Genomic DNA, 27,290 nt, shown 5'->3' with positions numbered 1-27,290 from the left:
GCAGGTCTGGCAGCATCTGTTGAGAGAGAAACAAAATTAATGTTCCATGTCCTAAATGATTTCTTCGTGTTCCAAAGAAGAATCCTATCACATAATACCTGATATTGGGCAGTAAAGCTTAGAGAACTAGGAAGAAATTATCTTGATTAGAGATTATTTTTACAATCTGGCTTTAATATGTCAATGTTTGAGCTGCTGATAGAACCTATCCCTATCTGCCTCATAAATTGGGCCCGTTTCTGGTTTATATCCATTTGAGTTAAAACCATGTGTGCATAATTTTTTGAACAATGTTGCCAGGAGGAGAAACTTGCAGTCAACACTCAGTATTTTGGAAAATTGGCCCTATTGTGTTCAAAGTTTGTGAGAAGATTTGTAGCTCGGGTACTCATTGTTGTGGTTCTGTTCGCCGAGCTGGGAATTTATGTTGCAGACGTTTCGTCCCCTGTCTAGGTGACATCCTCAGTGCTTGGGAGCCTCCTGTGAAGCGCTTCTCTGATGTTTCCTCCAGCATTTATAGTGGTTTGTCTCTGCCGCTTCCGGTTGTCAGTTCCAGCTGTCCGCTGCAGTGGCCGGTATATTGGGTCCAGGTCGATGTGCTTGTTGATTGAATCTGTGGATGAGTGCCATGCCTCTAGGAATTCCCTGGCTGTTCTCTGTTTGGCTTGTCCTATAATAGTAGTGTTGTCCCAGTCAAACTCATGTTGCTTGTCATCTGCGTGTGTGGCAGCTGGTCGTGTCGTTTTGTGGCTAGTTGGTGTTCATGGATACGGATAGTTAGCTGTCTTCCTGTTTGTCCTATGTAGTGTTTTGTGCAGTCCTTGCATGGGGTTTTTGTACACTATGAGGTAAAAACAATGACTGCAGATGCTGGAAACCAGATTCTGGATTAGTGGTGCTGGAAGAGCACAGCAGTTCAGTGAGATGCCTTTATTCCTGATGAAGGGCTTTTGCCCGAAACATCGATTTCGAAGGTCCTTGGATGCTGCCTGAACTGCTGTGCTCTTCCAGCACCACTAATCCAGAATTTTTGTACACTACGTTGGTTCTGCTCATGCTGGGTATCGGGTCCTTTGTCCTGGTGAGTTGTTGTCTGAGAGTGGCTATTGGTTTATGTGCTGTTATGAGTCCTAGTGGTCGCAGTAGTCTGGCTGTCAGTTCAGAAATGCTCTTGATGTATGGTAACGTGGCTAGTCCTTTGGGTTGTGGCATGTCCTCATTCCGTTGTCTTTCCCTTAGGCATCTGTTGATGAAATTGCGGGGGTATCCATTTTTGGCGAATACGTGTGTGTTCTCTATTTCTGTGTTTTTAATTATTACAAAGGTGTCATCCACATATCTGACCCAGAGTTTGGGTTGAATTTGTGGTAAGACTGCACACACACTGGATCATCAACCCCACACTCACAGGAATCAGATTCTCTAAAGAGGAAGAAAAGGACAACCAAATCCCATTCCTGGACGTGATGGTACAGAGAACACGGAACGGAGAATTCACCACAAAGGTATACAGGAAAGCCACACACACGGCATACTCAAACTACTGGACCTGTGCCTCACAACACACTTCACATTCAACAACCAAATATATGAACAAATCAACGACACACCCATGGGCTCACCCATCTCTGGACTCATAGCAGAAGCGGTAATGCAAAGGTTAGAACAAACAGTCTTACTGCAAATTCAACCCAAACTCTGTATCCATGAACACCAACTAGCCACGAAACGACACGACCAGCTATCCTTAGTAGCCACACACGCAGATGACAAGCAACATGAGTTCGACTGGGACAACACTACTATTATAGGACAAGCCAAACAGAGAACAGCTAGGGAATTCCTAGAGGCATGGCACTCCATCCAAAGATTCTATCAACAAACACATCGACCTGGACCCAATATACCAGCCACTGCAGCTTCAGCTGGAACTGACAACCGGAAGCGGCAGAGACAAACCACTATAAATGCCGGAGGAAACATCACAGAAGAGCTTCTCAGGAGGCTCCCAAGCACTGAGGATGTCACCTCGACAGGGGACGAAATGTCTGCAACACAAATTCCCAGCTCGGCGAACAGAACCACAACATTGGCCCTATTATTTTTATTAAATGAGCAGAGGAAATATTTCCAAGCAAATGTGCTGTGGAATGATCTACTACTTTGTTTGAAACTGGCTAATGGGAAGGAAACAGGAGAATTAATTTCAGTGCCTGAGCTAAGCTGATCCACTGAGGACACTTAATGATTTACCAGGCACCTAGCCTCACATAAGGGAGTATACCTACCACATGTATCTGACTATCCTGCATTTGGTTCCAGATATAACTGCAAGACAACGTGGCAATGCATCTGGTTATAAAAGTGGTAAAAGGAGTAGGGCCAATGAGAAACCAGAAAGAGAACTTATGCCTAGAGGCAGTGGACACAGCTGAGGTGTTAAATGAATATTTTGCATCCGTGAAAGAGGGAGATGGTACTGAAAGTTGACAAAACATCAGGACCTGATGAGATGCATGCAAGGATTTTGAAAGAAGTGAGAGTGGACTTTGTCGGTACTCTGGCCATAATCTGTCAGTCTTCCCTCAACTTGGAGGTGTCAGAAAACTGAAAAATAGCGAACATTATGGCCTTTTTCAAGAAAGGTTGCAATTTCAGAAAATTCAGTTTAATTTCAGTGTTGGGGGAAGCTTCTAGAAACAATTATTAGGGATAGATTAGTAGTCACATGGAAAAAGAGTTAATTGGGAAGAGTCAGCATTGATTTTCAAAGGGGAAATTGTTTTTAACTAATTTGATGGAGCATTTTGAAGAGTGACCGGATGGCTTGATGAGAGTCGTGCTGTTTATGTAGTGTACATGGACTTCCAGAACGTGTTTGATACAATGCCCCAGTGTGAAGTGTCACAATGTTGGTCTTTTTACAAGGTTACTATGCCCTTCGGTTTTTTCTTCCCCCAGAGAGAAGCTAGTCGGCCAGGCTCCAACTAGACTAGGTTTGAAAGGTTTATTGGGGCCCTTTTTGTTTACTCCTAATAAATAATGCCTTCGACATAAGGCTTTCATGTCTTAAAAAATACAGTATAATCCAAGGGCAATGGCCAGCTAGCTCTCTCTCTCTCTCTCTCTCTCTCTCTTTTCGGAACAACATCATGAAGTTAGGAAGGTCTGTCTGCTTTCTATTTCTGTTCTATGTGTTTCATTCTGTAATTTTGTAAATAAATTCTGTTTGTTTAAAACTTAGCAGTCCGCTCAGCTAATTCACTCCGGGAATATCCGGAACAAATAGCAAAGTCACGTTTTGGACTACCTGCTTAAAAATGTTCTGAGGTGTCTGGCATGGTCCATAACAGAAGAATGTTATTAATTATGAGATAAAAGGTACTGTAGCGATTTGGCTGAGTGATAGGTAACATAGTGATTAATGCATATTTTTCAGGCTGGACGAAGGTTTATTGTCAAATTCCCCAGGGTTGGTATTGGGGTCGTAGGAAGAATTGTAAACTGATCTCCAAAAAAACTTAGACAAGTTGAAGAAGTAGACAGATAGAAGTGGGCATCCTCTGGGGTTCAATGCAGAGAATGTCTGGTGATGCATTTTGGTAGGAAGAACATTCAAAGACAATATAAAATAGGGTGTACAATTCTAAAAGGAGTGCAAAAGCAGAGGGACCTGGGTGTATATGTGCACAGATTATCGGAAGTCGCAGAACAGGTTGAGAAAGCAATTAATAAAGCAAGCAGTATCCCCAACTTTATTAATAAGGGCCATAGCATAGAAAAGTAAGGAGGTGATAAGCTTGCAGAAGATGCTCGTTAGACCTCAACTGGAGTATTCTATATAGTTCTAGGCACTACAGTATAGGAAGGATGTGAAAGCATTGAAGAGAGTGTAGAAGCGATTTACAGGAGTGATTCCAGGGATGAGAAATTTCAGTTTTGAGGATAGATTGAAAACTTTGTGACTGTTGGAGAGAAGGAGGCTAGGAAGAGATCTGATAGAGGTTTTCAAAAACATGAGCAAGCTTGACAGAATAGATTGGGAGAAACTGTTCCCACTCCTAAAAGGATCAAGAATCAAAAGACACAGGTTTAAAGTGATTTGCAGAACCAGCAAATGCGATTCGAAAAAAAAAACATTTTTTACTTAAGGAAATGGAATGCACTGCATAGAAACGTGGAGGAGGTAAGTTTACTTGAGGTATTCAAAAGGGTATTTGATGATTATTTGAATAGAAATAATGTGCAAAGGTATGGGGGGGCGATCAGGAAATTGGCAATAAGTAATAATGTGCATTTGAGCTAGTACAGATATGATTGGCTGACGATCCTTCTGCATTATAAAATTTCAGTGATTTTCATTAGACAAGCAACAGGAAATTGGAAAGTTGGCTAATCTGAAGTGATAGGAGAAATTGAGGACTGCAGATGCTGGAGATCAGAGCTGAAAAATGTGTTGCTGGATCAGGCAGCATCCAAGGAGCAGGAGAATCGACGTTTCGGGCATAAGGGCTTATGCCCGAAACGTCGATTCTCCTACTCCTTGGATGCTGCCTGACCTGCTGCGCTTTTCCAGCAACACATTTTTCGGCTGTAATCTGAAGTGATACTGTTGTCCAATTTTTATGCAACAGAAATCTTGCTTACGGTTTAAATAATATAAATTGTTCATACTCTAGTTTCTAATGGTTACATTGATGTAAAACTGTGAAGATTATAACACTGTATTCATTATTTTAATGTAACATGGCCCATTTCACAGCAGCTGTCCTTGTTTTTACTGTAGTATCATCTGTTAATTCTTCATTACCACTGTCAGGAGGGAGGTATTATCAAGACCCATGCACATAGTGACATTGAATTAGCTCAGAATATAGCCAAAATCTTTTGTGTACAACCTAATATTCATTTTTTTGCATTACACTGATGTAGTATTTTCCTACAAGCTGGCTGTTCTAAACTACATTGCAATTTTACATGTACTAAATACAGGACAGCAGTAGTAAAGTACATATTTAGAAATATTGTCCAACTGATTTTACATAGCTTTCCACTTATTGGTGGGCATTTAGTTTTGAATAATATCTTTTGAGGAAGCTAATTGTATTTTAGAGCAATGAACACAGTTACAACATGAGTGGTGGTTCGTTGTGGTTCATCTATTTCTCTGTCCTCTGTAACTGGTGTCTTAACTAAATTTAGGAGAAAGTGAGAACTGCAGATGCTGGAGATCAGAATCAAAACGTGTGGTACTGGAAAAGCACAGCTGGTCAGGCAGCATTTGAGGAGTAGGAAAGTTGACATTTCAAGCATAAGCTCTTCTTCAGAACGAGATCTGTATGACTCAGTTTCATTAATAAATGATTAACGTACCAGATTTCTATCTAGAAGGACAAAGGTAGCAGACATGTGGGAGTATCACCACCCTTCCAAGCCACAAACTTTTGTGACTTGAAACTGTATCATTAGTTTCTCTTTATTGTCACTGGCTCAAAACCCTGAACTTTCCTAATGGCATTGTGGATGCACATGTACCATCTGGACTGCAGTGAGTATAAGAAAGTGACTCAGCACTACCTTTTCAGGAACATAGGAACAGGAAATGCCACTATTGAGCCTGCTCCACCATTTAGTATGATCATGGTTGGTTGTATACTTCAGTTTATTTTATCCAAAATATGCCAGTACACTTTGTCATTGGAATTCGAAATCGATGAATCTCTATTTTAATCATACTCAAAGACTGAGCCTATACAGTCTTCTGTGCTGGACAATTCCAAAGATTCAGAGCATTCTGAGTAAACATATTTCTCCTCATCTCTGTCCTAAATGTCGACACCCATATTTTTGAGTGTGTCCCCTGGTTCTCGATTTCTCCCATCCAGGGGAAACATTTTACCTTCATCTACCCTGTCCATCACCTGATATTTTGTGGGTTTCAATTAGATCACTGACCATTCTTTTTTACACTGTAGAGTACAGGCCCAGCATGTCCAATCTCTATTCGTAGGACAGTCCCTCATCCTGGGAACAAGTCAGGTGAACCTTTATTGCACTCCGTCTATGGCAATAATATCTTTCCTGAGATAAGGAGACCAATACTGCACACAGTACTGCACGTGTGGTCTAACCAAGCTCCTATACAGTCAAAGTATGACTTCACTACTCCTGCACTCAAATCATTTTGCAATAAAGGCTAATATTACATTAGCCTTGCAACTAACATGCTGTACCTGTATATTAGCATTCAGTGACTTATTGACAAGGAATCTAGGACCTTTCATACATGTGGACTTACCAAACTCTTAGCATTTAAGAAACAGTCTGCATATCTGTACCTCCTACCAAAGTGGATAACTTCAAATTTTTCCTGATTGTATTCAGTCTTTTATGATCGTGTCCACTGCCTAAGCCTAGGAGAAAGTGAGGACTGCAAATGCTGGAGATCAGAGTTGAGAGTGTGGTGCTAGAAAAGCAGAGCAGGTCAAGCAGCGTCCAAGGAACAGGAGAATCGGGCATAAGTCCTTCATCAGGAATGGCTAAGCCTGTCCAAGTTCTACTGAACCACATTGTATCTTTCTCATAATATGACATTCCCATTTTGCTTTATATAATCACAATTTTGGAACATTATATTTTCTCCTAACACCCAAATCATTGCCCTATAGTATGAATATCTGGGGTCCAAATGCTGATCGTCTGGGTTTCCCAAAAGTCACAGCCTCCCAATGTGAGAATGATCTGTTTTGTACCTACTCTCCATTTTCTATATTAGCCAATCCTTCAGCCACACCACCATCTACTGTGCTTTAATTTTGAAGAACGAGCATCTTTTTAAAAAATAATTCATGGGACATAGGTGTTGCTGGCCAAGCCAACATTTATTGCCCATCTCTGGTTGCCTTTGAGAAAATGGTGAGCTGCCTGCTTGGGCTGCTGCAGTCCATTTGGTGTCCATAGACCCACAATATTGATAGGATGAATGGCAAGATTTTGACCCAGCAATACTGAAGGAACAGACATGTATTTCTGAGTCAAGATAGAGAGTGGCTTGGAGTGGAGCTTGCATGTGGTGATGATCTCACATATATGCTTCCCTTATCCTTCGAGTTGATAGTGGTTGTGAGTTTGAAATGTGCTGTGCAAGGAACATAAGTGAATTTCTACAGTCCATCTTTTAGACTATACAATTTGCTACTACTGAGCTTTGGTGATGGTGTGAATCTTTGTGGATGTGGTGTCAAGATTCTTGAGCTGCCCCTCTGACCTGCTTTTGTAGACACAATACTTATATGGCGAGTTCAGATTCTGGTCAATGGTAACCTCCACCCTCCCCGGAATTTGATATTGGGGTCTGAATAATGGTACAGTCATTGAATGTAAAGTGACAATGGTTAGATTCTGTCATGTTGGAGATGGTCTTTGCCTGGCACTTGTGTGACATGAGTGTTAAATGCAATTTGTCATTCCAAACCTGGATATTGTCTAGGTCTTGCTGCATTTGGACATGTATTGCTTCAGTATCTAAGCAGTCACAAATGGTGCTGAACATTGCAATCATCAGCGATGATCCCCACTTCTATATATAATGAAAGTTATTGATGAAGCAGCTGTAGGTGATTGGGTGGAGGACACTATCCTAAGAACACCTGCAGCGATGTCCTGGAGCTGAACTAATTGACCTCTAACCACCAGGACCATCTTGTTTTGTGCTAACTATGACTTCAAATAGTGTAGAGTTTTCCTCTTGATTCTCATTGACTCGTTTTGCTCCAGCTCCTTGATTCAGCAGTCACTCTCATCTCATCTCTGGCTTTCAACTCTTTGTCCATGTTTGAACAGAGATTGTAATAAGGTCAGAAGCCAAGTACCATAGAATGAACCATAGAATCTCTACAGTGTGGAAACATTTGGTCCAACGAGTCCGCACCGACCCTCTGAAGGGTATTCTGCCCAGATCCATTCCCCTACCCTATTACTCTACATTTCTTCTCACTAATGCACCTAGCTTACACATGGCCCTGATGCATCTCAAAATGAGTGTGGGTGAGCAGTTTCTGTGCTGCAAAGCCTGCTTGGTAGCAGTGTTGATGATACAGTAGTTTACTGATGACCAAGAGTAGGCTAGTGAAATGATAATTGGCTGGATTGAATTCATCCTTCCTTTTGTGTACAGAACATACCTGGGCAGTTTTCCAAGTTATAGAATGTAGAAAAGTACAGCACAAAACAGGCCCTTCGGCCCATGATGTTGTGCTGAGGATTATTCCTATTCTAAGATATAATAACCTGACCTACGCACCCCTCAATTCACTGCTATCCATGTGCTTGTCCAGCGGTCGCTTAAATGTCCCCAATGCCTCTGCTTCCACCACCACCGCTGGCAATGCATCCATGCATTCACTACTGTCTGCATAAAGAACCTACCTCTAATGTCTCCTCTATACCGTCCTCCTAATATCTTAAAACTATGACCCCTTGTGCCAGTTAATCCTGCCCTGGGGAAATGTCTGGCTATTGTCTCTATCCATGCCTCTCATTATCTTGTATACGTTGATCAGGTCATCTCTCTTCCTCCTCCTCTCCAGTGAGAAAAGTCCAAGCTTAGTCAACTTCTCTTCATAAGGCAAGCCCTCCAGTCCAGACAGCATCCTGGTAAACCTACTTTGCACCCTCTCCAAAACCTCCGTATCTTTCCTATAATAGGGTGACCAGAACTGGACACGATATTCCAAGTGTGGTCTCACCAGGGTCTTGTAGAGCTGTGGCAAAACCTCGCAGCTCTTAAACTCGATCCACCATATGCTTTCTTAACAACCCTATCCACTTGGGTGGCAACTTTGAGGGATCTATGCACTTGAACACCAAGATCCTTCTGTTCCTTCACACTGCCAAGAATCCTGTCTTTAATCCTATATTCAGCATTCAAGTTCAACCTTCTAAAATGCATCACTTCGCAATTATCCAGGTTGAACTCCATCTGCCATTTTTCAGCCCAGCTCTGCATCCTGTCTATGTCATGCTGCAGCCACAATAGCCCTCGATACTATCAATAGCACCTCCGACGTTTGTGTCATCGGCAAATTTACTAACCCACCCCTCAACCTCCTCATCCAAGTCATTTATAAAAACTACAAAGAGCAGAGGCCCAAGAACAGAGCCCTGCAGGACCCCATTCAACACTGACCTCCAGGCAGAATACTTTCCATCTACAACCACTCTTGTCTTCTGTCAGCTAACCAACTCTGAATGCAGACAGCCAAATCTCCCTGTATCCATACCTTCTGACTTTATGAATGAGCCTACCATGGAAACCTTATCAAATGCCTTGCTGAAGTCCACATACACCACATCCACTGCTCGACCTTTGTCGACCTGTCTCATAAGAGAAAGTGAGGACTGCAGATGCTGGAGATCAGAGCTGAAAAATGTGTTGCTGGAAAAGCGCAGCAGCTCAGGCAGCATCCATGGAACAGGAGAACCAACGTTTCGGGCATAAGCCCTTCTTCAGGAATGAGGAAAGTGTGCCAAGCAAGCTAAGATAAAAGGTAGGGAGGAGGGACTTGGGGGAGGGGCGTTGGGAATGCAATAGGTGGAAGGAGGTTAAGGTGAGGGTGATAGGCCGGAGAGGGGGTGGGGGTGGAGAGGTCGGGAAGAAGATTGCAGGTCAAGAAGGCGGTGCTGAGTCCGAGGGTTGGGACTGAGATAAGGTGGGGAGAGGAGAAATGAGGAAGCTGGAGAAATCTGCATTCATCCCTTGTGGTTGGAGGGTTCCTAGGCAGAAGATGAGGCGCTCTTCCTCCAGGCGTCGTGTTGCCATGGTCTGCCTCATCACCTCCTCAAAGAACTCAATAAGATTTGTGAAGCATGACCTGCCCCTCTCAAAGCCATGCTAACTGCCTTTAATCACGCTATTCTTTTCTAAACAGTCATGAATCCTATTCCTCAGAATTACTTCCAAAACCTTGCTGACCACTGACATAAGACTTATCTACAGAACAGAGGGATGGTGGAGCATGAATCACAAGAAGCTAGGATCCAAGTTCAGCTGGTAATAAGGAAACCAAGTAGAATGTTGGTGTTTATTTCAAACTGAATACTATGTAAAATTAGGCAAGCTTTGCTAAAATTATAAAGGCAGTAGTCAGATTACAGCTGAAATACTGGGAAAAGTTTTGAGCTCCTTATCCAAGGGAAGATATGTATAGTTATATCACAGATGTTGGTCTGGTGGTCTTCACGGTTGATGGGAAAGATGTTCCCAATAACTAGGGAGTCCAGAACCTGGGGTCACAGTTTAATGATACACGGTAGATCGTTTATGATTGAGATGAAGAGACAATTCCTCACCCAGAGTGTGGTGAACCAGTGGAATTCTCTGCCACAGAAAGCAGTTGAGGTCAAAACATTAAATCTTTTCAAGAAGAAGTTTGATATTGTATTTGGTATGAAATAAATCAAATAGTATCAGGAAAAAGCAGGAACAGGGTACTGAGTTGGATGATCAACTAATGGTGATATTTAATGGTGAAGCAGGCTTGAAGTGCCTACCCTTGCTCCTATTTTCTATGTTTTTATGACAGGACAGAGTTTACCATTGCTGTTTCCAGTGCTTAATCAACACTAGGTTGTCTATTGGTTTCATTCCTTTTTGGAGATGTTTTTGCAGTTGATATAACTGAATGGCTTGCAATGCATTTCAGAGCATCTGAGGAGCAGGAGAAATGATGAAGGGCTTATGCCTGAAACACCGATTCTCCTGCTCCTCGGATGATGCCTGACATACTGTGCTTTTTCAGCACCACACTCTCAACTCTGACCTCCGTCATCTGCAATCCTCACTTTCTTCTATGCCATTTCAGAGAGCAGTAAAGAGAGTCACATTGCCATGGCTCTGGGGTCACATACAGACCAGACAAACTGAGGATGCCAGATTTTCTTCCCTAAAAGACATTAGTGAAATCCAAGGGATTTTTACAATAATCAGCAATGGTTTCACAGTCATCATTGAACTTTTAATTTCAGATTTTCTTAAATGCAGATTCCACCATTTGCCATGTTGGCATTTAAATCAGGGTTCAACACCAATTACCACAATGCCATTGCCTGCTCCTCCTCCTATGGAAGGCTATACCAAAAGCTTGCAGAAAATCCAAGTATGTGGCATTGGCTCCCCTTTTTCAATTTTATTCGTAACTTTCTGAAAAACCTTCACCAAATTTGTCATGCTGACTATACCCAATCAAACCAATATTATCCAAGTGTCCATTTATCACATCCTTTCACATGGATTATAGCAGTCAAAAAGCTGAAAGGGATGTGCAATAAATACTAACCTGGCCAGATAGGCCAAGACAAACTTCCAGTGTCAATCAGACTTACCTCGAGGTGGAGATCCTGTTTATGTAGAAAAGTTGCATGCAGTCAAGTTAAAATCCAAATTGCCAACTCAACCTACAAAATACACTCCAGATAATATTGAGATCAAAGCTTCCTGCTCTACATCGCATTATGGTACAATTCCACTGTACCAAAATGGACAATAATGTCTTAATAGCCTTGTTAAGAAAAATGAAGATTTGACGAGTGATGTGGCTTTCTACTATTTATTATTATCAACATAGACTGCATTTTTGTTATCTCACAATATTCTTAAAGTACAGAGCATTTTGAAAATTTCTCTTTTTTTGTGAGTTATGAATCTAATATCTGTTGGCTGTTAGCTAAATCTATTTTACCTTATGATGTATAGTGAGACATGAGGCCATTTATTATATTGTATATTTGTTTTATGTTTCTAAGCATTTAAATAAAGTTTTCAGAATGTTACAAAACAGTGTTGAAAGCATATCAAATGTAAGTGGCCTCTTGATTTAATGAACAATGTTAATTACATTGAAAGTGTTCATTAGATGTGCTGTAGTGCTATGCTACCCAAACATACAAAGCAACATTCTTGGCAAAAGTCCCACTGGCACACTTATTCAATTTGTTGGATTTGCCAATGACTGCATAAATTAAGAAGCCTTGTAATTTATGTTTCAGAATAGTTTTCTGATACATAGTAGTTCATATCTCCCTAAGATGTGGATTTAAGGAGGGATTGACTAACTAAATGGTTTTGCATAGAATTTGACAGAGTCTATAAAATAGAAACATGGGATCCCACTGATTAAATCAGCAATATGTTCAAGTTTATGCTCCTCTGTGAGAATCTTTTGCTCGAATTACACCTTCCAAGTCTATCCCCATAAACTTCACCCTCAATTATTCATCAAGTATCTTCTTAAATGTTTCAATACTATCCATGTGACAGCATGTCCAACATTCTTAGCTCTCTCTGTGCAAAGCAATTCCTCTGATTTCCTTTATTTAATGCTTTCACAATTATCTTATATTTGTGCCCATTGTTTTAGACTTGTCCACAGATGAAATTGTTTTCTGTATTTATCTAGTCAAACCCAAAGAAAACCCAGTTTGTTCAACCTTTGCAGATTGTGCATCTTCTGAATTGTGGTGTCATTCCTATAAATCTTTGCTGCATCTTCTTTTGTGCCTCATCAATAATGGTAGGGGATTTCAACTTTCCAAACATAGCCTGAGACAGTTATAATATTAATGGTTTGGTGGAGGAATTTGTTAAGCATGTACAAGAAAGCTTTCTTCTTCATTGCAGGCGTACCTACTAGAGAAGGAGAAATATTTGACCTTCTGTTGGGAAATAAGGCAGAACAAGTGACTAAGGTGTCAGTGGGGGAGCACTTTGGGGCAAGTGATCATAATTCTATTAGTCTTAAAGTAGTGATGGAAAAGGATAGAACTGATCAAAAAGTTGAAGTTCTAAATTGGAGTCAGACCCCATTTTGATGGTATTAGACAAGAACGTTTAAAAGTTGATTGGAGGAGGCTATTTGCAGGTAAACGGATGGTTAGGAAGCCTTTAAAAATAAGATTACAAGAGTTTAGAAACAGTATGTTCCTGATAGTGTGAAGGGCAAGGTTGGCAGGTGTAAAGAATGCTGAATACCTAGAGAAATTGAGGCTCGAGTCAAGAAAAAGAAGGCAACGTATGTCAGGTATAGGCAGCTGGGATTGAGTGAATCTCTAGAGGAGTATAAAGGCAGTAGGAATATTCTTAAGAGGGAAATCAGGAGGGCAAAACGGGATGTAAGATAACTTTGGTAAATGGACTTAAGGAGAATTCAAAGAGATTACATAAGTATATTAAGAGTACATTAAGCAAAAGAGTAACTAGGCAGAGAATAGGGGCCCTCAAAGATCAATGTAGCCATCTATGTGTGGCGACATAGGAGCTGGGTGAGATACTAAACAAATATTTCATGGCAGTATTTACTGTGGAGAAGGACATAGCCGCTAGGGAACTTGGGGAAATAAATAGTGATGACTTGAAAAGAGTTCATATTATAGAAGAGGAGGTGCTGGAGATCTTAAAGGTACATAAACTCCCAGGACCTGATCAGAACTTTGTGGGAAGCTAGGGAAGAGACTGCTGGGCCCCTTGCTGAGATAGTTATATCATCAACAGCTGCGAGTGAGGTGTCAGAAGACTGGAGGTTGACTAATGTGGTGCCAGTACTTAAGAAAGACCATAAGGAGTAGCCAAGGACCTAAAGACCGGTGAGCCTTACAATCAATGGGAGTATGTTGTTGGAGGGACTCAGAGGGGCAGGATTTACAAATGTTTGGAGAAGCAAAGACTGATTAGGGATAGTCACCATGGCTTTGTGCATGAGAAATTGTATCTCTCTAACTTGATTTAAGTTTTTTTGAAGAGCTGACAAAGAAGATTAATGAAGGCTGAGTGATCAATGTCTATATGGACTTCAGCAAAGCGTTTGATGAGGTTCCATATGGTAGACTGGTTAGTAAGGTTAGATCACATGGGATTCGAGAGCACTGGCCAACTGGATAAAAAATGGTTTGAAGTAGGAGACAGAGAGTGATTGAAGAGGGTTACTTTTCAGACTGGAGGCCTGTGACAAGCAGTGCGCCACGCATATCGGTGCTGGGTTCACTTCTTTTTATCATTTGTAGAAGTGATTTGGATATCAGTATGAGAGGCATGGTTAGTAAGTTTGCAGATGACACTGTTATGGACTAGACAAAACCCCCTCAAAATATATTAAAAAGATAAGCCTAGACCTTAACTTTTTCTTATTTTAAAGGTAAATGTAAGGTTTTGCATTCCAGATGCAATTCAATAGGTCAAACTACTCAACTTTAAGCAAAACACACTTTATTTTTGCACTACTGTTAAAATACAGACAAAATGAAAAGAAAAGAGTTGACTTAATGATAAGTCTATTGAAACATTTAACAAAATGATATATATTAACTACTACTAATTAACTGTTCCAATGTAGTAACACCCCTTAACACACCCTTGGCAAAGGCAAATTCAGTAAGATAGATTGTCTCACATGCAATTCTAACAGCGGGAAATGAACCCCAGCTATTAGCTGTAACAAAGAGACAAATAAGAGCATTCCCAACCAGCTTCAAGACCCCAGCAACTGTTGAATGCTAAAACAAAAAAGTTCTAATTCTGTGGGAGCTTGACCCCATCCATTTAGGCTGCTTTTATTGGTCCAACTTTAAAAATATGTCCCAAGGCCTCCCAAACTTTATTGGCTTTGAACAGATCGCTCTGCACCTTTGTCTCAACCTTTCTTCATAAAAGAAACCAGGACAAAATACATCTCTTAAAGCCATTGTTTCATCACAACACCAAAGTAGGTGGTATAGTGAACATTAAAGAAGATTATGTCAGAGTGCAAGAGACCTTGATCAGATGGGCCAATTGTCTGAGGAGTGGCAGATGAAGTTTAATTTTGAGATATGTGCGGTGTTGCATTTTGGTAAAGCTAACCAGGATAGGACTTATACAGTTAAGTCGTGCCCTAGGGAGGGAGTAATGATGAGCAAAGTAACCTAAGGGTTCAGGTATATCATTCTTTGAAAGTGAAGTCACAGGTAGACAGGGTGGTGAATAAGGTGTTTGGCATGCTTGCCTTCATTGGTCAGGACATTAAAGTATAGGAGTTGGGACATCATCTTGCAGCTGTACAGGATATTAGTGAGGCCACTTCTATACTGCATACAATTCTGGCTGTCCTACTATAGGAAGGATGTTGTTAAACTTGAGAGGGTGCAAAAAAAGGATTTACAGGGATGTTGCTGGGATTGAAGCATTTGAGTTATCAGGAGAGGCTAAATAGTCTGGGGCTTTTCTCCCCCATCAGAGACTAAGGGATGATTTTATACACTTTTTTAAAATCATGAGGGGCATAGATAGGATGAGTGCCAAGGTTCTTTTCCTGGAGTGGGAAGTCCAAACCTAAAGGGCATAAGTTTATGGTAAGAGGAGCAAATTTTAAAAACAACCTAAGGGGTAACTTTTTCATGCAGAGGGTGGTATGTGTATGGAACGAGCTGTCAGAAGAAGTGGTGGAGGCATGTACAATTACAACTTTCAAAAGGCAGCTGGATGGGTATGTGAATAGGAATAGTTTAGAGGGAAATGGGCCAAATGCTGGCAAATGGGACTAGGTCAGATTGGGATGTCTGGCTGGCACAGATGAATTGGGCCGACAGGGTCTGTTTCCATGTTATATGACTCTATGATTCTATATTTGCAAACAGTGTTAACAGAACAAGGTTCTATATAACTTAACTCACTTTTCCACTGTTGTATTATATTCCTCCATAGAAGTAATTTATTTTCACATGCTACAGTCTTGACAGCCTATGTTTCTAGTATTTAGTTTCCTAGGAATATGTGTACCATCAGACAGAGGAGCCATTTGGTCCATCAGGTCTGCTCCTTCATTCAATGAGATCATGGCTGCTATGATAATCTTCAACTCCACTTTTCTGCCTCATCTCCATTACCCTTAATTCTGAATAGCAATCTGAATAAATTTAACAACCAAGCCCTGACAGTGCTCTCTAGTAGAGGATTTCACACATTCACTGACCTCTAAAGAAAAGTGTCCTCCTCATATCTGTCTTAAATAGGAAACCCCTTACTGTGAGATTATGCCCTCCGGTCCTAGACCTTCCCACAATGGGAAACGCAGCATCATCCTGTCAAGCCACCAAAGAATGTTATATATTTGACTTAAGATTGCCTCTCATTCTTCTTGAGTATGGACCCAACCTACTCAACTTCTCATAAGATTATTCTCCCCTACCCGGGATTAACCAGTGAACCTTCACTAGACTGCCTCTGATGCCAGTTTATCTCCCCTTCAAGAAGGGGACCAAATCTGTTTACACTATTCCAGGTGTGGTCTGACTAATCTTTCTTTATAGTTTTAGCAAGACCTCCCAGTTTTATTCTCCGTTCTCTTTAAAATAATTAATAAACATTTCGTTTGCCTTCCCTATTACCTGCTGAACTCAGATGCTAGCTTTTTGTGATACATGTATGAGGACTTCCAAATCCCTCCATGCTACAGTTTTCTGCAGTTTTTTCCCATTAAATAATAATCAACTCTTCTTTTCTTCCTGCCAAAGTGGATTTCCTCACATTTGTAACTTTATATTCCTTTTGCTAACATTTTATGCACTCACTCAACAACCTATGAACCGTCTATAGACTGTTTAGCATCCTCATTACTTGCTTTCCCACCTATTTAAGCAGCAGCTGCAAATTTGACGATAGTACATTCCTTGATTTCTCCACTCCTGCAAAACTTAGATTCCCCCTGTTCAAATAATAAGTGACTCCTTAATCCTCCTGCCAAAGTCAAGCATTGGCTGCTGATGAGGTGAAAATTAGGAAAATGCAGACATTTTCAGACATGACACCAAAATTGGTGGAATAGTGGACAGTGAAAAGATATCTAAGATTACAATGGGAGCTTGCGCCAGTTTGCTGAGGAATAATTCAGATAAATGCAAAGTGTTGCACTTTGGCAGAACTGACACGGTTAATGGTAGTGTGCTGGTGAGTGTTGACAAACAGAGAAACCTAGGGGTACAGGTACATAGTTCCTTGAAAATGGTGTAACTGCTAGACACGGTGGTGAAGGAGGCATTTGGCACGTTTATCTTCATTGGTCAAAACATTGAGGACAAAAGTTGGGAGCATCATTTTACAAATGTACATGACACATGACATTGGTGAGTATAGTTCTGGTTGCCCTGCTAAAGGAAGAAAAGTGAAAGGGTGCAAAAAAGATTTGCAAGGAAGTTAAGGAGACTAGAAGGTTTGAGTTGTAAGGAGAGGCTGGATAAGCTGGGGCTCTTTTTTTCCCTGGAGTGCAGGAGGAGTGACCTTAAAATCACGAGGGCCATAGATAAGGTGAATGGTCAAGGTCATTTCCAGAGGAAGTGGTACAGACAATACAGTTATAACACTTAAAAGACATTTGGACATGTGCATGGATGGGTAAGGTTTAGAGGGATATGGGCCAAACGCAGGCAAATTGGATTAGTTTGGTTTAGGAAATCTGGTTAGCATGGATGAGTTGGGCTGAAGGGTCTATTTCCGTGCTGTATGACACAATGATATTTGACTGTAATAGGATTTTATATTTTGTACATGCTAATCGGTGAAGAGCTAAATTTAAAAAAAAATCACAAACTAGCCTTGAACTAAAAAGGAGACTGTTTAATGTTGTGATAAGTCTCCTTGCTTTCATTGGAGGATTTAACAAAAGTCATCTGAATGGAGCTTATTCAAAAATGCTTGAATGTTGTAGAATCAATCAAATTTCCCCTCCACATGGAACAAAATTCACGTGGAATTCTTTACCAGTCAGACACTCTTCTCTGTCAGTTTCGTGCCTAGATGGTGAAAGTTGAAATTACCTTCATGTGCAAAGACTTGAGCAAAAAAATAAAAGCAGATAATGCTGAAAATACTCAATACACTACACAGCATCTCTGGAGAGAGAAAAACAGGTTAATGTTTGCCAGAATGGGAGTACTTGCAGAACAGGAAAAATTGGATGAAAGGAAAGTAGAAAATTGGCAATAAAAAATTAGATTCAAGGCAGCAATGTCAAAAGGGATGATGATGCCAGACAAAAGGAGATGGCAATAGGATGAATAAAGAAGTAAACAAATAAAAGATACGTCCAGAGGTCATATCTGTCAGTAAAATAGAATTAACATAGAGCTGCCATTGAAAAAACAAAAACACAAAAAGAGAAGTAAAACAAGGATCTTATGATCTGAAATTTCGGAAATTATTATTGAATCTGGAAGGTTATAACATGCCCAGTTGAAAGATGTGCTCAAGCATGACCTTACACTGAGCTTCATTGGAATAGCATGGGAGGCCAAGGGCAGAGGGGTCAGAATGTCGTGGGGACGAGAATTAAAATATTGAGCCAAAAATTCAGAATCACAGTTAAGCAGTATGCAGGATTATGTGAATGAAGTCCGAATAGAGATTCTTGAATACATCACTCAATTTGGCAAGACCAACGTACCATTTAATTTTTTTTTGTAGTATTCAGGTGATTTGTTAAAGTATGTGGCACTTTCAATTTTTTGCTTTACTTGAGGAAACTAAGAGGGGCCAACTTATGCACAGCTTGTATGTGAACATTTAGTTAGTACACAATTTAAAGGGAATATCAACAAAAATGTTGTCAGGTTATTCAGATTATTTGCTTTTGTGGTATTTCAAAGTGAAATAAAAATGATTAAGAATTTTTTTTAGTTTATTCAGAAGTCATGAATGCAAAAAAAATCTATAGAAAGCAGGGAGAAGTGTTTAATACCTGGAAGTTTATTATTTTAATTTGAAAGGAATATTATTAACAAACAGAAATGGGAAAAACAATCAATATTTTTATTTTCTACATCTTTTCAAATTCATATTCAGAAACTGCTTTGGGCTGGTCTCTTGGGATCACCTGAATCCAACAATGTATTGCCTCAAATCATTTCAATGATCTCTGCAGAATATATATAGTAAAACAACAGGGTAGGGACAAATTTGTTCAAATGGTTTGGCTTTAAGTTTATGCCTACCTTCTGTTAACTTCCTCATGATCATAAGTGACAGTGGGAAGGGAATGGAGGCTGTGGGAGGAAAGCAGTAAAGTAAGAAAGGCTCAACTTTTTGCTTGTTCAGTACATATTATTGATAATTAAGATACATACAAGATATTCTGTGTGGCCAGGTTTTCTTTAACTCATGGTACTGTGTGTGAGATAGAGGGGTATTCCTTGTTCTACTTAATGAATTTGGAACCTTTCTCAATGGGAATCATGGGCACAGATTCAGGCTTTGCCACTGCAAAGTGCATTGTGGAGACGCTTCTTTAGTTATATATCATGAATAAAAGCCATTAGAACAGTTGTTTATGTCTTGTGTGTAGTTCTAGGATCTACATTACAGGAGGGATGTGATTGCCCTGGTTCAGAGAAGGTTTACCAAGATGTTGACTGGGCCGGAGAGTTTTAGTTATGAAGAGTGACTGCATAGATTATGGTTGTTTTCCTTGAAGCAGAAGAGACTGAGAGGGGACATGATTGAAATGTATAAAACTAATGAGGGGCATAGACATGGTAGGCAAGGAGAAACATTTCCCCAGAGTGGAAGGATCAATGACAAGGACATCGATTTAGGTTGAGAGGCTGGAGGTTTGGAGGTGATGGAGAAAGATTTCACCTGGATGATGGTAGGAAGCTGGAACTCACTACCTGAAGGGTCATAGAGACAGAAATCTCAACATTTAAGATGTATTTGGATGTATGCTTACAATGCCGAGGCATGCAAAGCTATGGGCCAAGTGCTGGAAAATGGAATTAGAATAGTTAGGTGATTGTTTTTGGCTGATGCAGCCTTGATGAGCCAAAGGACCTTTAACTGTGCAGTAGACCTCTATGACTGTATAACACAGTATTGAATTCATCTGTTTTTAAATGAATTAAGAGGAAATGTTAAATTTCAGTAAATAAATCTGTCAACTGGTTATATAGTTGTTTTCACCAGTGGAGATGCAATTTTAAAGTAACTTCAGGCAACATTAATCTATATTTAAAGAAGAAATCTGCTCTTGAAGTGTTTTTATCAATGACCTGTTGTTCTTATCAGATGATTCATCTTCAGAATGCTACAGCGGAAATGGCTCTACTACCCTGAATCCTGCAACATCAAACAGTACACAGGGAGACAGTACATTCCCAGAGATAAATGGAAATAGCTCCACTGGCCTAGACTACAGTGCTGGCCCAGATGACCAGCCAGTCAACCTCAGCGAGCGGCTTCAACCTGGTCAAATGGATAATGGCAATATAGATGGGCAAAGAAACCGGGTTAAATACACTGGAAAAACAACCTCCGATGTCAGATTGAACAGGGACACAAGAGACTATGGGAATAAGGTATGGTCGTTTTAAATTTTATTGAATACCAAAATTTACAGTTAAAACTAACTGTGCAAATAAAAGGGCTAGTACTTTCATTGAGCTAGTTATGAAATCCACATCCATAACTTAATCATCTGAACTGAAAGTAATGAACAGATTTTAAAACGACTTGCGGTTATTTCTATGTTAGTAGTTTGTTAACTACAACATTTTAACATTGGGAATTGTGGCAATCTATATCATTAATTTCTTATTGGGAAAAGCTGCGGGTCAGCATGAGATCTAAATTGAACAGAGTAATTTGAACTTACTTGCATTTGGCCCAATTTTAGGAAATGTCAAGATCACTTCAGGCCAATTCTGTAGATATCAGATAGTACTACAGCATCCACCTCTGATTTGATGCATGACCAAATGAACATGAGGACCATTGTATTTTTGGTCTTTCAAAGTGTGCTTCATCCAAAACATAGTATATTATTCCAAGCAGCAACTCATAACCTGACATAATGTACACTAATGCAGGTTTTGGGTACAGGTGCATAAAAAGGACTATACATGTAAAGTATTTGACAAGGAAAAGATTACTCCATGGTGCCATGAAACTTCTAGATGGCCCTAGATTTAATACAACAAAGTCAGCCAAGCTGTACGCACATTTTTACTTTTCTATGCCAGGCCCTTAAACTATCTGTAGCTTTTTTGATTCTCATGGACATCCATACCTGGGTAGGTCACAACTTCTGCTGATAATTACAGTCACTACTAACATCAAGAATTTGCAGCCTTGTTAAATACGAAGAAAAGATTAGAGTGGTGCTGGAAAAGCACAGCAGATCAGGCAGCTTCCGAGGAGCAGGGCAATTGACATTTCGAGCAAAAGCCCTTCTACAGGAATCCTAATGAAGGGCTTTTGCCCGAAATGTTGATTTTCCTGTTCCTCGGATGCTGCCCGACCTGCTGTCCTTTTCCAGCACCACTCTAATCTTAATTCTAACCTCCAGCATCTGCAGTACCCACTTCCGCTTAAATACAAAGAAAAGTCTAGTGTCAGGGGGGTAGGAGGGTACAATTGAGTTTTGTTGTTAAGTTGCTCCAGCAGCTTTGACCCAGTGCATAAAAGCTTTTTTTCTCCCCTTTTGTTCATGACAAACTGGTGTAACAAGCTTGACCAACATTGATTGATTGTCCTGGAGAAGGTGGTGGTGAGCTGCCTTCTTAGACTACCTGTACTTGAGTCCTTGGTGTGGGCTGTTAGGAAGGTGATCCAGAATATTGACCCAGAAATGGTGAAAGAACGATGATATTGTTCCAAGTCAGAATGGTTTGCAGGTGATGATGTTCCTATGCATCTGTTGACCTTATCTTCCTAGTAAAGGAAGTACAGGTTTGAAATATGGTGTCATAGGAACCTTGGTGAGCTGCTGCAGTGCATCCTGTAGTTGGGGCACATTGTTGAAGCTGTGCATTGGTGGTGAAGGGATTGAAAGGTAAATGTGATGGATGTGGTACCAGTTAAGCAAACTGCTTAATATCAAGTTTCATGAATATTGTTGGAACTGCATGCATTCAGGCAAGTGGGGATTATTTAATCAAATATTTGATAAGTGCCTTGTAGTTGGTGACAAGGACTGGAGAGACAGGAAATGAATTACTTGCTGTGGAATTCCAAGCCGCTGACCTGTTTCTGTCTGCACATTATGTCTATGGGTGGTCTAGTTCATTTTCTGGTCAATGGTAACCCCAGGATGTTAATAGTAAGGATTGAACAATGATAATACCATTGACACTCAAGTGGCAGTGATTAGATTCTCTTTTGTTGGAGATGGTCATTGCCTGCCACTTGTGTGGCGAGAATGTTACCTCTGTAAAGATCATATCTTTTGATTTTTTGGTATTTTTGGTTGTGGACTGAACTGGGAAAATGACTATTTTGAAAAGTAAGGATAGTGGAAAGGATTACTACACTTCTAAGAGCAAGTGACCTGATACTCATTGTAAGTGCTGTTTGATCAGGCAGTGAAGGAGGTTACTACAGACAACCCGAAATCAAGAGGTGTGTATGAATGAAGATTCAATAAGCTGTTGATTGGTCTGAGGAATGGTTACCACCTGCAAACAGCAATGTGAATGGCTCCCAGGTAACTGAGCAGCTTAGGGGCATGAGTATTTGGGCAGAGGATATTGAACCTCCAGAAAGGAAGAAATTGTCCTTGAACCTGAAGAAAATCAATTTAATTAACCGTACCATTTCAGAAGCTGTGGTTCTTAGACAATAAGTTAAAAATGTTATGAATGTGAACCAGTTGCCCTGTGCTTATTGCAAACAAGTGAAGGCATCCGGAGTAGGAAGATTGAGGAGCAGCAGAACCTGATAACCCAAATCAGCAAACCCCGTTGACAGGAACTATTGAACTGTCATCCCAACCATACCTTCAACCATTTTTGTTTTGTTTTTCTGAATGCATTTGAAGAGAGAATTTTATGAGGGAATTTGTGTTTTAACTGTTACTTACATGGTGATTCTTTACTGACAGCTAAAATCTATTTATCAGTAATAAATAGTAATAATTGTTAAGTACAGAAACCTGGTCCATGTTTTCTGTCAACCTGAATCTAAAAGACAGGTAAATTGGGAAAATTTTGCGTACTTCTATAAAATCTTTAATTTCTGTGACAAAAGAGTAAATATGGTGTTGATTTCCAGTGGGCTACCCCAGAGTGGCATAACGTTTCCAGTTGTCAGCCCAAGCCTGAATGTTGACTAGGTCTTAACTGCTTATGGACAGGGACCTCTCCTATATCTGAGGAGTTGCAACTGTTGCTAGACATTGTGCAATCATCAGAGAACATTCCCACTTCCAAGGGAAGAAAATTGATGACAACTGAAGGCAGTGATGCCTTAGACTGTACTCTGAGGAACTCATGCAGCAATGTCCTGGAACAAAGATGATTTGAGCTGTAACAACCACAACCATTTTCTTTTGTGCTAGCTTGCAAATACAGAGCATTCTCCTCTTGATTCCCAATTACTCTAGTTCTGCTAAGATTCCTTGATGTCACACTCAATCAAGCCCTTGGTGTCAAGGGCTGTCATTCTCATCTAACATCTGGAGTTCAGCTCTTCTGTCCACGTTTGGACCAAGGCTGTAATGAGATCAGGAATCAAGTGCCCTGGCAGAACTTAAACTAAACATAAGTGAAAACGTTTTTACTTTGTCAGTACTGACTGATAGCACTGTCTTTGACCTCTTTAATCATTTTGCTGACATTGGCCTGACAGGATGTAATTGGCCAGGTTGGATTCATCCTCCTTATTATAGGCAGGATGCACCTGAGCAATTTTCCACATATTTAGAGATATGTTGTAACTGTACTGGACTACAGCTAGTTCTGAAGCACAAATCTTCAGTACTGTTGCTGGAATGTTGTCAGGGTCCATAGCATTTTCAATATTTAGTGACTTTAGCCATTTCTTTTGATATAATGTGACATGCATCAATCTGGTTTTGATACTAGTGGTTCTGTGCAAGTTATATGCAAGTGTTCTTCTGACTATTCCTCTTTACTCTCTTGATCCCTGAAGAGATAAAAGATTATCTTTCCCCTCAAGGGCTGCTATAACTCTCAGTGAAACACGCTTGAACGTGTTAAAAAGAGAAAACAAGGAAGGAAAGAAAATAATAAAATTAAATTGAAATACAAAACATTACATCCAACTAGGTGCAACAAAAGGAAACCAAAAATGCCAAAACCATGAGCATGAGTCTTAAAGCAATAGAAGGTCACTTTCCTCAGCACACTCCAGTGACACCGTACTGCTGGAGCAAGTAATTGTCAAATTTGGCAAGTTGAAGTCCTGCCTTGATTAACATATTTTTTGATAGTTAAATGAGGCATTCATATTCCAGCATCAAGAAAATACTGAGCAGCACACTCTGTGCATAATTATAACCCTCGGTCTCTGCATTCAACTTTTCGTGACCATGAATCATGTGCATGGGAAAAGATAATCCACCCTGGTGGTTCCTAATGAAGTATATATGAAGACTGGCTTCTAATCACGCATGTTCAAAATGCACGGCTGACATTGGAATGACACTTCACAATCATTGATTTTATTTTTAATCCATGAAAGTGTACTTGAGAATATTTACGTTCTTAAAGCTTGCATCCATTGCCTTTCAATATGTTGAAAAGGAAGTGACTTTATATTTTGTTCATTTCTGACCTGGGTCTGGAAATTTGCAAGCAACTGTGAACTGAGAAAAATTCCCTCACCAAGTGGAGACAGTTTTAATCAGCTGACCCATTCACCTACTCAGAATAATGACCCCTTGTGAACAGCTCAAGCCTAGCAAATCACATTGAATCTTCACGACAGAATGTTTACTTTTATATTTGTATGATTGTGTTCCTATACATTTGGTACGTCTTAGTCTCTTTATTAAATGAAATACTGATATGAATTACTTCAAGCTTAGCAGATCACAAATTATGTTAAAAGTGTATAACAATAAAAATGAAAAGGGGTAAGTAAGCTAGTGATTTCCTGTTATGCCAATCTAATGCTTGTTATATTGGCAAACCAGGCCCAAATGTATAGCTATTTTAAGAAATTGTTCGCAATTTCAGAAGCAAACTAATTGGCCTAAAGGAAGAAGCTAATTGTTGGAGAAGAAGAATGCAATTTAACTTGAAAGGGTGATAGACAGTTAGAGGGGAGTATTACAAAAAGTCAGCATGCTTTTGGAAAGCCTTAAAAAGCAACTCAATTTATTTTACCAAGTTAGAAAGACCAGGGGTTAAGAATTGATGGACAAAATTGAGGAAGAACTTTATTTGAAGAGATGAATCCGTGGATATGTGAAGAAATAGCTGAGGATTTGATCTTATGCTCCTTTACAGCAAGTATTTAAACCAAAGCTGACAGTTGCTGTTATTGTCTGTACTATCATAAAAGTTTACATCATAACTCCTTGCAACAGTTGGCAACTGTCAGGATCTGCTTCTTGTCTGACTTGACATATCAAGAAAATAGATTTCCATTTAATTCCCAAGTTGTGTTGCTAAAGCCCATGGAAACTGTCAGTGGTATTTTCATTGGTGGCACCAATCAAATGCTGGTTGCTCGTTTTAAGGCACATTATGATTAGGCTTATGAGGAGTTTTTCTTTCTGCACCTGTGGTGAAGGAATGTGGCAGTGGACCTGGTCCATTTCCTTGTGTCCGCGGTAGCTATGGCTTGAACAATGATTTCATTGTGAGGCAGTGAGGATTTGGATGGTCCCTTAGTCCTTGGAAGTTGGGGCAGGACCCAGTACTCGGGAGTTGTGAGGTTATGGAGGAATTATAGATGGCTTCGGAATCGTCGACTTGGTTGGTCCTTTCCATTCTCCTGGTGGTGATGCAGCAGCTTCAGCTTCATTGATGGCTGCATGGTGGGTCCTGTCAGAGATCCTTGCAGCGGAGGCATTCCTCCCTGTGGCCTCGGCGGCTGCGTCCTGTAGCCACTTCAGAAATCCAGGAACTGTGGAGGGAACAGAAAATGAACTTTGCCAGCTGAACAAAAAGCTTTAGTATGGAGATATGGGTGACTGTTCACTGTCATTTGAGTGTCTGTAAGGTTATTGCTGGGAAAGAAAAGCATAAATCTTTCTTTCTGATGTTGACAATGAGATCATTTCCAATAGTTTTCTTTTGTCTATTGTAATATAGAATGTCTTTTGATTAATAAATGTTTATGTCCTTTTGTTAAATGTGAATATCTGCCTCTTGTGAATATGATTAGATAGGGTTGACCATGAAAACCTTTTTCCACGTATGGAGTCAGCTATTACGAGGGGGCATAGCTTTAAATTAAGGGGTGGTAGGTATAGGACAGATGTTAGGGATAGATTCTTTACTCAGCGAGTCGTGAGTTCATGGAATGCCCTGCCAGTAGCAGTGGTGGACTCTCCCTCCTTATGGGCATTTAAACGGGCATTGGATAGGCATATGGAGGATAGTGGGCTAGTGTAGGTTAGGTGGGCTTGGATCGGCGCAACATCGAGGGCCAAAGGGCCTGTACTGCGCTGTATTTTTTCTATGTTCTATGTTCTATGAATCTTCTGGCATGATGATTACTTAGCCATTTGTATCTTAGATTGCTACCACTGAGTGTCTGCTGACACAATCTTTGTCAGTAACAGATATCCCTATCTGTGTATATGCCAAAGCAGGACCATTCATCTGTCTGCAGATGCAGAAGTATGTATTTTCATGGGAAGCACAGAACACAACTCAGATGTCCTAACCTGTCTCTTCAACATGTCAATTCCCTCTAATGTTAGCAGTTGAAGGCACAAATACTAATAAAAATTTAAATGCCAACAGTGAGAGAAATCTAACATGAAGGGATACATACATAATGCTCCCTTCCTGTATCTTATGATCTCCCTGTCAACTTTCTTGATTTGGTATCTAGCGTGGATCTTATACATCCAATAGCCATCACGAGGTAAATTCACAAAAGATTAAAGATTGATTTGTAGAATACATGGAGCTCCCGATTTACAAACATCCAACTTACAAACGCAATCCCTTACAGGAGTGTATTTTTAAAGATCTGGCATGTGAACATTTCCTGCACTTATGAACACCTGCTTTATATTATCCTGCCTGTGTTCCAGTTTGTGTGCCTGTACATTAATTTTATCCAATTTTTCCATTACTGCTTGTTATCTTGGGTTAGTCACTGAATCATAACAGAAGGAGGACATTCAGTCCATTAAGTCTCTGCAGGCTATCTCTCCACAGATGTTATCAGATCTATGGAATTTCTCCAGCATCTATGGATATTTGCAAACCAGACATTAATTTTCCGTGCATGTTTATAGCCGTGCATGTTTATTTTCTTGGTGGATACCTAATTTTCTTTTTAAATAATTCATCAT

At 40.2% G+C, this 27,290-nt stretch overlaps 1 protein-coding gene across 9 annotated transcripts in view; it reads left to right on the top strand.

Moving 5' to 3' along the window:
- Positions 1 to 27,290, top strand: part of nol4lb (nucleolar protein 4-like b) — a 427,907-nt gene that overhangs the window by 278,716 nt on the left and 121,901 nt on the right. For all 9 annotated transcript variants that reach the window (XM_043710520.1, XM_043710524.1, XM_043710522.1 and 6 more), the window contains one exon: positions 20,081 to 20,370. In XM_043710520.1, coding sequence (XP_043566455.1) covers positions 20,081 to 20,370 — 290 coding nt within the window. The remainder of the gene's footprint in view (positions 1 to 20,080; positions 20,371 to 27,290) is intronic.

This window comes from Chiloscyllium plagiosum, chromosome 20 (assembly GCF_004010195.1).
Source record: "Chiloscyllium plagiosum isolate BGI_BamShark_2017 chromosome 20, ASM401019v2, whole genome shotgun sequence".
Lineage (NCBI taxonomy): Eukaryota > Metazoa > Chordata > Chondrichthyes > Orectolobiformes > Hemiscylliidae > Chiloscyllium > Chiloscyllium plagiosum.
This window is presented reverse-complemented; position numbering and strand designations above follow the sequence as displayed.